The sequence below is a fragment of the Colletotrichum siamense genome (genome assembly GCF_013390195.1).
Source record: "Colletotrichum siamense strain Cg363 chromosome Unknown KSG_Cg363_contig08, whole genome shotgun sequence".
In the NCBI taxonomy this organism is placed as follows: domain Eukaryota; kingdom Fungi; phylum Ascomycota; class Sordariomycetes; order Glomerellales; family Glomerellaceae; genus Colletotrichum; species Colletotrichum siamense.
This window is the reverse complement of record NW_023501021.1, coordinates 4,223,632-4,236,630: the sequence shown is the minus strand read 5'-3', so window position 1 is coordinate 4,236,630 and position 12,999 is coordinate 4,223,632. Positions and strand designations below refer to the sequence as shown.

Below are 12,999 nucleotides of genomic sequence, written 5' to 3'. Positions count from 1 at the left end.
TCGCCACCACACACCGATCCTACACACTTTCCACCTGTTCGTTTTGTCTCGCCGGGAACTTTGCTAGGCTCGTTCCATTCCTGATATTTCCTTGATAGTTGAAGAAAGCTTTCATCGTCATTGTTGGACTTGTCTCCATCTTCAACAGCAACCTGGGGTCTTCCCTTCCCTCCAATGCAGCTGCCGAGATCGAGTCATACTTTGCCATCACCCAACATCAACACATGGTCTTGCTTAACTCTTTGTATCTTGTCGGCTACACACTCGGTCCGCTCGTCTTTGGCCCGTTGAGCGAGCACATTGGACGGCGACCAGTCCTCTCGGCGACGTACACCCTCTATCTGCTTTTCACAGTAGGCTGCGCTCTGTCTCCCACGTATGGTGTTCTCCTGCTGTTTCGTACCTTGAGCGGCATTGTTGCAGCGGCACCAAATGCCGTGTAGGGGCCCTCTTCGCCGACATATTCGACGATCCTACTCATCGAGGAAGGGCTATAGCGACTTTCATCGTCATCGCGACCATGGGACCAGCCATGGGCCCGGTAGTTTCCGGATGCACAGCTGACATCTCGTGGAGATTGTGCTTCTGGGTCGGCCTAGCCTTGGCGGGCATAACATGGCCGCTCGTGTTGTTCCTTCCGAAGACGTGCCAAAAAGTGCTGCAAAAGCGCCATCGAGACCACCGAAGAGAGTCAGGCCCAGTTCTTTCTCATATTTCTTTGACGAAGGAACTTTCTATGGTTTTTTCGAGACCTTTCTCTATGATGTTCAAGGAGCCAATTGTTCTGTTCACGTCTGTTTACCTTGGACTGGTCTACTCAATTCTGTATCTCTTTTTCCAAGCGTACCCGATCATCTTCGGAGGTAGGTTGAATGGCGAAAATCCACCGAACAGCTTGGTAACATTACCTGAAGACACATACAATCTCCCTCCCCGAGATGTCGGCTTGGCCTTCCTCCCAGGTAAGCAAACTTACCACCCAGTCAGCTCCTTGTCTCTCAAATCTTCAGTCTCATTAGGCGCAGTCGTGGCCTTCGTCATCTTCCTCCTTTTCGATGCGATCTTACTCCGGCAGAGAAAGAGGAAAACTGCATGGTCCCTGCAGGAACGATATGCCCGACTCCCTCTCGCTTGTGTGGGCGGCCCCTGGTATTTTCGCGTCTTGATTTCGTTCGCTGCGTTGAATTTGTACTGACACATGTATTCAGTGTCGTCGTTGCGCTATTCCGGCTCGGTTCTACCTCATCTCCCCCAACAAATCCCATCTTTTCTTCAATGGCAGACATTTTCTTCGGGGCGGGATACTTCTTCACCTTTTTCGCAATGCTTGGATACCTCACGGACGCATACAAACAGTTCTCTGCCTTAGCGCACGCAGCAGCGAGTACGACTCGCTCAATGGCTGGTGTCTGCCTACCATTCGCCGCAGTCTCAATGTACACGAACCTTGGAACGCGATGGGCCTGCTTCGTGCTGGGATTCGCTGCCCTTGCTGTATCTGTGATACCATTCCTTTTCATTTCTTACGACAAGGAGATCCGAAAGCGAAGCCCTTACTGTCAGAAAATCAGGAACGAGTCGGATGCTATGTGAATGATGGCTGCAAAGCTTTCTGTCTGACATCCTGATATCCGAAAGTTGGTTGACAGAGATAAATACTTCGGCGAACGGAGAAATGAACTAGAGAAGATGCAAATCGTCAAAGAGGGTAATGGTGAAGTAAGGTTTTGCAGGCGTTATCCTCTAGACGAGCTGAGAATTTTGCACGTGGTCAGCCGCCAGGACACTTTTCCTAAGGGCTCGTCTATAGTCTATATTGTTCGTCTTCTTGTTCATCGTCGTAGTCTTGATTTTCGTCTTCGTCGTCCCAAAAGTGGAAGTAGAGACAATAACAGGGAAAGAGGTAGAGATTGTGAGAGGAGGCCTCGTCATCAGGGTTCACACTTCGAAACTTGATTAAAACTACAACCTCGACTTGAAAGATCCAACCTTGAGTGTCTCTCCACCCCTTCACAACCGAAATAAAACTTTGTGTTCCAGATATTTCCCCTCCGCCTGTCCTGCATCTACGATTGCAACCCATCTGCTGTTCTAGCCTTCCGATTCTCATCCTAACATCTCGTCTGTAATCAACGACTCTCGTTCTTTTCAAACCCATGTTGCAATTGCACCTCACGCCTTGATCTCATCTCATTAACGCACTTTTCGGAACTTGCTATTACGACGTAATTCTGGGAGGGTGCGCCCTGCTACTTATCGGCTGTATCACGTTCATTCTTCCCATAAAACAGTCATCAAGAACCCCGACAGCTATCATCATCTTTCAAGCGGCTCTTTCAACCGAACAAAATATCGAGGAATAGCGACTTCAGAGCACCCTAAACGATGGCTTTCGACAATGATTCGGATGTCTACGAGGATCATGCAGACCTGTATCACTCTGGGAAGCGCCTCATTCTTACGCCGCATAAGTCACCTGCACCCTTCGGCTCGTCTTTTTACCCGGATCCGCCAAATTTGACGTCGAAACAAATGACTCCTACTGATGAGGAGAAAAGCTTTTCACGTACGCAACTAGTCTTCTCTGAGTCCAACGGTCCCCTCGACTTCGACGAGACAAAGCAAAATGACAAAAGCAGCCAGGTGCATTTGGAGATCCTCGACATGGTTGATGGTGGATATGGTGCTCAATACACCCCCGGGCCCCAGAAAGTCGTGTGCAAGGTGGTCAAGACGGCCTCAGCCTCTTCTGACGACAACGAGAACAAAGCCCTGGTGCTTGGACAGCTTGTCTTCTTGAAGGTTTACGATCCTTTGTTCTGGCCCCTGAAGGTTGATCTTTCCGAGTTCTGCTTCAAGGTCACCGTCCGAGCGGGTTTTGCTCAGAGCAACGAAGTCGGTGCCTACTCTCATCTCTTCAAAGCAGGTTTGACAGGCTTCCCACACCTGGCTCCTCAATACCACGGATGCTGGACCGTTTCTGCCACCAGCGCCGATCCTAAGCACGCGGGAAAAGTTCGGCATGTGGTTGCGCTGGCCTTATAGTATGTTGAGGGACGGTGTCTGAGTGATCTTTTCCAGCCAAGCGGGCCCTTTCGGGATCGCTTCCGATCCAGTTGGTCCAACCCACAGGAGCCGCCGACCTACATCTCAGCTGACGAAGGCACTCGTCTCAGCGTCATGGAAAAGCTCATGGATGGACTCATGTCGGAGGAATTCGCCGACGTGAACCACGGCAATTTTCACCCATCAAACATGATTATTTCATTGAAAAACGGCCTGACCACACTTGAACAGCCACGGATCGTCCAAGTCTCATACCGAAGATCCAAGGTGACAACTTTAGGACGGAATCCCTACAAGGCCTATCTCTACTTCGCGAAGAAGCCTCATCCGTTCATACGATTCAGCATGGACAGGCTTGCGCCTTTCTTTGGATGGATTCCCCCGTCATGGGAAGGCCAAAACCTCGGCCATGACACGCCTCTTTTCCTGTATCGGTGGTTGGCTGTCACGTTCGGCCCATTCGTCGATAATCCCACGTACACGTATCGTGGAAGTCCACCTGCTGATATGATAGTGGATGCCAAGGGTACTGTCAGTCAATACTCCATGTACTTGGAGAACAAGCGCCTTGAGGAGAAGAGGCACCTTGAGGAGAGCAAGCCCGGCGAATCGAACAAGCCTGACGAGAATTCGGAGGAGAAGAAGCCTCGAGAGGAGACCGGCTTGGCTGAGGAAGTGCTCTAGGCCGACTACGCACGTCAGATAAATTCAACTCTCCGCTCATCAGACTGTTAATCCGAGTTTGGTTCTTTGTCGCGATCTTTCACTGTGTCATCAAATTTCCCGTATTGTACCGATTTCTACACAATCTTGATTAATCACAATAAAAGTCCCCGGAAAATATTCGTCCAAAGTCCAGGTGATGTCTGTTGTCTTGCACACAAAACATGGGATACGTCGGAGGTCGGTATTCTTTAGCGCCGACCCCCGATCTTCCACGTGCCATGCGCCACACCAGCCACCGACGCCGACCACCGCGCCTCCGTCTCCAAATCCCCCAACCCAGCCCCAATCTTCAGCAACCAACATGCATTAACTTGCCAACGAACAAGGCCCGGAACGCTTCTTCATCCCCAAAAGTAACATTTCTGCCGCCGGAACCATGCAGAGCTCTTCAGCCGCACCTTCGCTCACGCCCAAGTTGGCCCCGGCGCCCTTCCTTCAGCGCTCGCTGGCAGCCCGACAACTCACTGAGGCGTTCCTCGCGTGAGCGTGGCAGCCCTACCATGCTCTGGTCGTCGGCCCATCCCTGTCCGCGCCGTCTTACACTCCCGCCCGCTGAAAGCTACTCCGACCGCCGGGAGCAGCGTGGCAGCCCAGCGCTACCCGTCCATCTTCGTCAATCCCTGCCCGCCCGCGAAGTAAGCACGGAGCTTGTGATGGCGAGGCCCCGATGGGCTTGTTCAGCTGATGTCGGGCATGGAAACTCTGAAGCGTATCGAGTCTCTTCGTTACGACAGCATGGAGCGCTGGTCCGAGGAGACTGGATTTAAAGTCCAGCGCTGCCTCTCGTTCCCCAACGTTTTTGGGAGAATGGCCCATCACCAATTCACTAGCACAGTGACAAGGCAAAACACCAATCAACAGAATCAGCCATCACGATAGACATGTCGACAACAGACGTACTCATCGTCGGCGCAGGTCCAACGGGCCTGACCCTCGCCCTCGAGCTCTCCGTCCAAAAAATCCCCTTCCGCATCATCGACAAACTCGAAGCTCCCTCGGACAAATCCCGTGCCCTGGCCGTGCAATGCCGCACGCAAGAGCTCCTCAACCGCCATCCCACCGTCGCCAAGGAAATGCTGGCAAACGGCGTCCAGGGCCCCGGCGTCAACATTCACTGCAACCAGAAGCACCTCATCACCGGCACGTTTGACGACCTCGGCTTCGACGACACTCAGTTCCCGCTGCCGATATGGATCCCGCAAGGCGACACCGAGGCGGCGCTGACGCGGCAGCTCGAAGATTACGGCGGCAAGGTTGAGCGGGGCATCACGGCGGAAGACATCGAGCAGGACGCCGACTCCACCACGGTCACGCTCGTCAAGGGCAGCGAGAAGGAGGTCCTCAAGGCCAAGTACATCGTCGGCTGCGACGGCGCGCACAGCGCCGTACGCAAGAGCACCGACCTTACATTTGAGGGTGCCCAGTACCCGCAGACGTTCATCCTCGCCGACATCAAGCTTGGAGGCCCGTATGACACCGAGAGAGTGTCGATGTACCTCGGCGGACGCATCATGGTCATCTTCCCTCTGAAGGACGGCGTCGTCCGCATTGTCGGCGAGCGGTCTACGTACAGCAAATACACTGGCGACCCGACTGTGCAGGAGATCAAGGAGTTCATTGAGGAGCTGGCCGGGGGCACGTGGGAGGTCACCGATCCGATCTGGCTGACGCATTTCCGCTGGAACTGCCGAGGCGTCAACAACTACCGCGACGGACGCATCTTCGTGGCCGGGGACGCAGCGCATATTCACTCTCCTGCCGGAGGGCAGGGTATGAACACCGGTATTCAAGACGCCATCAACCTTGGCTGGAAGATGAGCGCCGTCCTGCGCGGAGAGAAGGACGACTCGTTCCTGGACACGTACCAGGAGGAGAGACACCCGATCGGCAGCCGCCTGTTGCATAGCACCGACCGGATGTTCAACGCTGTCGCATCGCAGAACTTCATCTACACATACATCCGCAACAAGCTGATGCCCTGGATCGTGCCGTACATCTGGGGCGACAAGGCGCGCCGTCTCCGTGCGTTCACCTTCATCTCCCAGATGGGCATCAAGTACCGCAATAGCTCCATCGTCCACACCGCGACCGGTTTCGAGGGCCCAGTCAAGGGCGGCTGGAGAGCCCCGGATGGCGAGCTCCTAGATGAGAGGGGCGAGAAGGGCAAGTGGCTGCTCGAGTTGACCAGCAACAAGGAGCACACCATCATGCTCTTCTCTGGCATGCTTGGGGACGAGGAGGAGGTGAAGCAGGCGGAGGAGAAGATCCTCGCCGATAAGCGATACAAGGAGCGCGGGGTTGTCAAGGTGTTTGGCGGCCAGACGATCGGCACGGGAGTATTTAGAGACAGGGACGGCGTGCTTCACGGGCGCTACGGCTTCGAAAAGGGGGCGGGCCTGGTGGTCGTCAGACCGGACGGGTACGTGAGCTTCGCCGGACCTGCGGAGTCGGTGGAGGAGTTTCTGTCAATCTGAGAGGCGCCGGTTACGGCCCATTTGAAGACTTTGTTTCGGGGACAAGGAGTTCGGCGCGGGCTGCGGGTTCGGATAATTGCTCTCCTCTGCTCACAATCTTAGACGCTTTCCCTTTTGAATGAAACATGTCCATGTTCACAGTCAGCCGCCGGACTCCTCGACGTCCATCGTGTTGTTGTTGAATCCCTCATCCGAATCAAAGTGACGAGCTGCGGGCTGACGAGCTCAACAAAGGTCCGAGGCCCCGGGGACTCTCCGAGCCAACGACCGAGGCAGCAGCCATGTCCCCTACACGACAGAGCCGCACTGCAGCAAACCAATGACAACATCTGTGGTCCTCCTCCCTTTTCCAAAACGTCGTCCAAAACCGAACGACATCAGACTGACAGCAGCGTGGAGTCCCCGCATCAACTTCGAGATGCCCATTCGGACCGACCTGGTGGTTTTTCTGTCCCTTCCCCGTTTACCCACCGACAGACGCAGTTGTCTCCCCCCACGGGAACAATGCAAAGATGTGGGCGACCTACGTATCTGACAGCCTGACTAAGTGCTCCCCAACGCCACGCCAGAATGTGACAAAGGACAAAGAGCCAGTCGCCATCGCGGGGATTAAGCTTCGACGACAACGATGGCCCCGGCACCCGTTTCAGAGCCGCGGCGGGGCCAGCACGACGTCATCGCGCGCTAGTTCCGCCATTCACGACCAAGGAAGCCGGCACCAGAGTGGATTCCCACGACGGAATTGACGACGTTTGTCGCTGTGTTTTCTCGTCGCTGCTGACTCTTTTCCTTGTCGCCTTGCCTTGGTTTCCCGCTCGGGTCGCGGCGATCATCTCTGCGGGGAGCAGACCGAACACCACAACGCTCCAAGTGACAGCAACACCTCCATCCCCCCTGGCTCTCGACTGCCCCCTTCGGCCTCCCACCCCTGGACCCATCCAATCGCTGCCATCATCGCCCTCCACCCCCCCCTGAACCTGGCAACCTGCACCCCAGATCCAGCATGGCCAACACCATTCGGCCCGTCCTAATGAGCGCCAAAACCAGCGGGCAGGCCTGGAGCGAGGTAAGGTACCAGGCGCACGTACGCCGGCTACGTACCCCCATCACCGCCGCCGCACCATGACGATGACATCGTCTGTTATCCACACTTGTACCCCCATCATGGGCGAGAATGTGCGACAGATTGAGCGGCGTGTCCGGGGCTGACGCCGGCCGGTGCAAGTGCGGCTGCGGATACGGAATGGCTCCGAGCGGGTAGATAGATTGATGCGCGAAGATCTCTTGGCTATATAGATCTGTGTAACGCCGCCCTCCCTTCTCGTAATGGAGGCATCGGTCTGTTCAGGGCCTGCGATACTCGGCACCTTGCGATCACCATCGACTCACATCCCCGTTCCGAAAATCGTGTCGACTTACATCCTCTCCATCATACTTCTCGACACTCATACTCACCACCGAACCCATCAACCACCATGGGTTACTTCGGCCTCAAGGGCGGCTGGCTCACCTTCTGGGTGACGGTCGCCTGCGCAACAGACATGACACTCTTCGGGTACGCATTGAAACCCCCATCCCTCCTCCTCCTCCTCCCCGCCACTCACCCCCCAAACACCGTCCAATCACACCCAAGAATAAAGGCTAACATCCCACCCCCTCAAAAGCTACGACCAAGGCGTCTTCGGCGGCGTGATCGTGACCGATGACTTCCTGCAGACGATGGGCATTGTCGGCAACGACAAGCTCCAGAGCACGGTGACGGCCATCTACGACATTGGCTGCTTCCTCGGCGCCATCTCCACCATCTGGATCGGCGAGCGGCTCGGGCGCAAGAACACCGTGCTCGTCGGCACCACCATCATGTCCATCGGCGCCATCCTCCAGATCGCGGCCTTCAACTACGCCACCATGATGACTGGCCGCGTGATCGCGGGCATCGGAAACGGTATCAACACCTCGACGGCGCCCGTGTGGCAGGGCGAGACGAGTAAGGCCAGCTGGCGCGGGAAGTTGATTGTCATTGAGATGATTATGAACATCTTCGGTTTCTCTTTGAGTAAGTTGATGTGTGTTTGGTTTAGGTGTGATTGATACTGACAGAACAGGCAACTGGGTCACCTTTGGCTTCTCGTACCTCACCGGCTCTGTGACATGGAGGTTCCCCCTGGCCTTCCAATTCATCTTCATCTTCATCCTCTTCGGCACCGTCCCATGGCTTCCTGAATCTCCTCGGTAAGTTCACACTGACACATTAAGAATGACTTCAGACTGACAATCCCCAGCTGGCTGCTCGCAAAGGGTCGCGTTGCTGAGGCAGAGCAAATCCTTGCAGACCTGGAAGACCGCCCTGTCGACGACGCCTACATCCAGACACAGTCCAAGGACATCCAGTGGGCTGTCGAGTACGAGCGCGAGAACACCGTCCCCTGGTCCGATCTCCTCCGCGGTAAGACTGGCGAGACTGCCGGCACCGGAACGCTCCGTCGCATCATCCTTGGCATGGGCACGCAAGCCATGCAACAGGTAAGATCAACTCTTCACAATGCGAGTATCAAGACTGACCGTCTCCAAGCTCGGCGGCATCAACGTCACGAGCTACTACCTCCCGACCGTCCTCATCCAGTCCGTCGGTCTCGACAACAAGACTGCCCGACTTCTCGCTGCATGCAACTCCGTCAGCTACTTCCTCTTCAGCTTGATCGGCATCCCGAACGTCGAGAGATGGGGTCGTAGGAAGATGATGATGTGTACGTCCCTCCTCCTGCTGCAACAAGACAACCGCTGACCAAAACAGACGCCGCTGCCGGCCAATTCGTCTGCTACCTCGTCATCACAATCTGCATCCGCCACACCGAACTCGGAAGCCTCTCGGCCGAGACGCAAGGCCAATGGGCCAAGGCCTCCATCGCCTTCTTCTTCCTCTACTACGTCTTCTTCGGCATCGGCTGGCAAGGTCCGTCCTCTCCCCCACCCCCCATCCCCCGTCACCATACTAACTCCGTCCCAAGGTGTCCCCTGGCTCTACCCCACCGAGATCAACTCCCTCTCGATGCGCACAAAGGGCGCCGCCCTCGGCACCGCGACCAACTGGATCGTCAACTTCATGGTCGTCGAGATCACGCCCCCGGGCATCTCCACCCTCGGCTGGAAGTTCTACATCATCTGGACCGTCTTCAACTTCTCCTTCGTCCCCATCGTCTACCTCTTCTACCCGGAGACCGCCGACCGCACCCTCGAGGACGTCGACCGCTTCTTCGCCGAGAACCACGAGGTCCTCGTCTTCCGCAACCCGGACGCCACCTCGTCGAAGCGCCCGCTCAAGTACGTCGCGCAGGAGGAGGACCAGATCGCCAAGAGGAACAGCGGCGTCGTCCCCGGCGAGGTGGAGGACATGTTGCGCCGGCGGGGCGCCGCGGGCGTGGAGAAGAAGGGCGAGGCGGACGAGGAGATGGCGTTTGGGGAGCACCAGGAGAGAAGGTGAGATGGGAGAGTGGATGGGTTGATGATTATGAGCCATGTTTTAGCATTATGATACCTCAAGAATCTGCATTTGATCGCTTACTTCATGTTTGGTCTTTGGTATGAGTGATCCATAGTTTGAAGCTGTGAGGGAGAACCAAGCCAAGCCACCGATTCCCACATGGCTGGAACGCTTTCGCAGGCATGGTTTTCTTCCTGGCGTCAGGTTTACTTCGCAAGAAGACCCACCCACCATGCCAAATGAATGAAAGTCTCCAGTTTCGACAACACACTCCGCGAAGGCGCGAAGGCTCCCAGGTAAGACATGACAGACAGAGCAATCAAACTCTCACTTGAACATGTATCCAATCAGTCAACACGCTCGCGAAAACCCTGCCTCCATCTTCGCCCTCCCTCACCCCAAAAAGCAAACATCCGGCCATCCCACACGGAAAACCCAAAAAGTTGCGCCGAGGGGGAATCGAACCCCCGGCTCCCCGACGCTGCTTGATGGCAACGGAGAATTTTACCACTAAACCATCGGCGCTGATGGAACATCCAATGAGATGCTTGCTACTCTTCGTCGGTAGGCGGTATGTGTCCGGTGGGAATGAGGGAATTTTCGTCTTGTCATTTTGGTGTGTTGCGGAAATTTAGTGGGTGGGAAACGGTTGCGTGAGAAAAAAAACCCAGCAGCTGTGGGCGCATGTGGCTGGCTGGCTGGTGGTGGTGCTGAGGAATGTGGGGGAGCGTTGCAACGACCCCTGCGCCATGGACTTGGCGGGCTGGCTTTATTCTGACATCCTTCATTGTTTTGCTGGGGATTGACTTTTCGTTGTGTTGATTGTGTAAGGTAGGGCAATGGCCTGTCTACTCATTTTTTGATATGAGGACGGGCTCTAACAAAGACACACTGACTTCACACTCAAAGGTGACAGGCACAAGGGCCTCAATGGGTGAGAGAACCTTAGCATTCGTAGCAATCCGAGCCCAAAGTCTACGATAGAAGCGTCCAACCATCTCAAACGTATCGTTGCCAGATACCAAAAACACCTCGTTCCGTTCCCTTCCAGATCCAATCTAGACCCAAGCCAAATCCCATCTACCAAGATAAGAAAACCTGAACCCAAGTCGCATGTTCAAAAGCATCCATCACCATCATGCCCCTCAACCAACCGTGTCAGCAAGCACCTGCAGGACGGCGCGCAGAGCATCGCGGTCACGCTGGGACTGGCCCTCCATGTCATTCATCCGGGCCTGCTGCTGGACGGCCACCTCGGTGAGGTGCATCACCTGGCCGCTGATGGTGTTGAGCTGCGTCGTCATGGCGGCCTGGCTGCGGACGAGCTGCGCGACGGTCTGCTGCTGCTCGGCGAGGTCGCGCTGGAGCTGCGCGGTGGGGGCGGGGAAGCCGTTGGCGGAGGCGGAGGAGCCGTCGTCGTCGCTGTCCGAGTCGGCGGTGCCGGCGGCCTTGGCCTTCTGGCGCTTGAGCCAGCGGGAGTCGTGGAACCGCTTGACGTACTCGTCGACGTCGGTGCCGCACATGACCTTGTTGGCCGCGGCGCTGTTCCAGGTCAGTGACTTTTTCTCGTGAAAATTAAAAGGAGGGAAGGAGGCGGGGGAGGACGAACCGGTTGGCCATGAGCTGCTCGCACGACTTGCGGAGGATGTCGACGCGGGCGTCGCGGGTGACGGCAGCCTTGAAGTCGTCGGACTTGTAGACGCGCAGGCAGTTGTCGCGGAGGGAGCGGTATTCGGCGAACTTCTCTCTACGGGCGGCGGCCTGCTCCGGGGTCTGCGAGGCCTGGTAGGCCCGGGTGCGGACGGTGTTGGGGTTGGTGGAGTAGGAGCCTCCCTTCTTGCGGGCGTCGCCGGGCATCGTGGTGGTTTTAGGGTGGATGCGCTTTGGATTATTCGTGTAGTTCTTGGTTGCTTTGTTTGTGAAGGGTTCGTGGGTGTTTGTGAGGAATACCCAGTGGTGATTGTTGTGCTGGAGGGAAGGTGGGTGGGGTGTGAGGGTGGTTGTTTACTTTTTTGAATACTGCGGTTGAGGTCTGTAGAGCTGGAGGGCAGGCGCACTTGATCACTCAGTTGAGGAAGGAGCAGCTGTGATTCAGCACTTGCCGGTTGTGCCTGCTGTGAGGTGAGGTGAAGCACAGCAGCCGCATGCCCCCCTTTGTGATCGCACCATATGGGACCTAACTAGAGCTGCTTTGAAGATGACTACTAGCAAAGAACGGAAGTTCTCTGATCCTTATGGCTACGATTGTCAATTCATGAGTGCTATCTTCCTCGTCTCATAGCACAAGGTTGGTCCCGCTTAGAAGGACATATGGGAACTGATCCCACTGCAGGCGAAATGGGATGCCATGAAATCATGAGCAATTCGAATGGTATATAGCTGAATATCACCTATTTCTATTCGCTTGAATCCTCGCTTCTGTCAAGTTATGCTTTCTCGCCGATGCTGTTCACCTTGTGGAAAATCGAGACGGCTAGACTTGCTTCACTGCACTCGATTCCTGGTCCATCTTAGCCCCCTCGCCAATTTTGGCAATGAGGCACGACTCAAGAGAAGTGATCGGAATGCCGTGAGCCATCTCCAAAGAAGTCGAGCCTTCGCAGGAGCCACTCGTCGACCTTGGGCTCCCCCCTTTTCATGGCCGTTCCCGTTGACCCACGCTGAAGAATACCTGTGGGCAAAGTCCGTCAGTTATCAGGTCGCGAACTCTACAAGCAATGGAAATGAAGCTCGTAGCACTATTCCTGACGTCTTTGTAGCCCGGCAGGCTTCATGACTTTGAGTATCAGTATACCACCCACAATGAGCTTACAGCTGATCATCACGATCTGAGACTGGCTCACCCAAGACAGGCTCCATCGCAGAACCTATCACTAAATCCGAGGTACAGTCTCTGGCTACAGAGCAGTATAATCTTTGCGGGAAATGGGATCATGAAAGATCTGGCGCAACAGCAGAGGTGTGCGTTCACGCCGAGTCTCAAAGACGACTTGGTTTCGACCGCCCTGCGGCTTTTGGCAGAGGTGGCGTATCGCGCCACCTCGTACTTGACGGGTATCACAATGTCGCAGCGCCTTGGTAGGGTTTCGTGCGCGATTCCCGCGAGCTCTCAATGCTGTTCTTCTCAGCGAAGCGATTCGTACGCATGGCCTTGCAGCCTTCGGTCTCGAACCGATTTGCAGGCAACAATTGGACGAAGCAGATGTTTCAATGGTAGCTTCATCTACGTCGACCGCAGGCATCATTGGCAAG

General features: G+C 55.6%; 4 protein-coding genes across 4 annotated transcripts; 3 read left to right on the top strand and 1 right to left on the bottom strand.

The window, feature by feature from the left end:
- Positions 1–2,385: 2,385 nt before the first annotated feature.
- CGCS363_v012641 (uncharacterized protein) lies at positions 2,386–3,750 on the top strand (the record flags this gene model as incomplete). Its single annotated transcript, XM_036644490.1, has 2 exons — positions 2,386–3,044; positions 3,117–3,750. 2 exons carry the CDS (start codon positions 2,386–2,388, stop codon positions 3,748–3,750), a joined length of 1,293 nt encoding a protein of 430 aa, XP_036491216.1.
- A 923-nt stretch (positions 3,751–4,673) lies between these two features.
- oxyS (12-dehydrotetracycline 5-monooxygenase/anhydrotetracycline 6-monooxygenase) lies at positions 4,674–6,266 on the top strand (the record flags this gene model as incomplete). Its single annotated transcript, XM_036644489.1, has 1 exon — positions 4,674–6,266. One exon carries the CDS (start codon positions 4,674–4,676, stop codon positions 6,264–6,266), a length of 1,593 nt encoding a protein of 530 aa, XP_036490752.1.
- A 1,475-nt stretch (positions 6,267–7,741) lies between these two features.
- Positions 7,742–9,747, top strand: STL1-2 (Sugar transporter STL1; the record flags this gene model as incomplete). The annotated part of the gene is made up of 7 exons (XM_036644488.1): positions 7,742–7,821; positions 7,931–8,322; positions 8,372–8,498; positions 8,549–8,789; positions 8,839–9,013; positions 9,061–9,219; positions 9,275–9,747. 7 exons carry the CDS (start codon positions 7,742–7,744, stop codon positions 9,745–9,747), a joined length of 1,647 nt encoding a protein of 548 aa, XP_036490606.1.
- Positions 9,748–10,892: 1,145 nt separating this feature from the next.
- Positions 10,893–11,604, bottom strand: CGCS363_v012638 (uncharacterized protein; the record flags this gene model as incomplete). The annotated part of the gene is made up of 2 exons (XM_036644487.1): positions 10,893–11,289; positions 11,357–11,604. 2 exons carry the CDS (start codon positions 11,602–11,604, stop codon positions 10,893–10,895), a joined length of 645 nt encoding a protein of 214 aa, XP_036490605.1.
- Between the last annotated feature and the right edge of the window lie 1,395 nt (positions 11,605–12,999).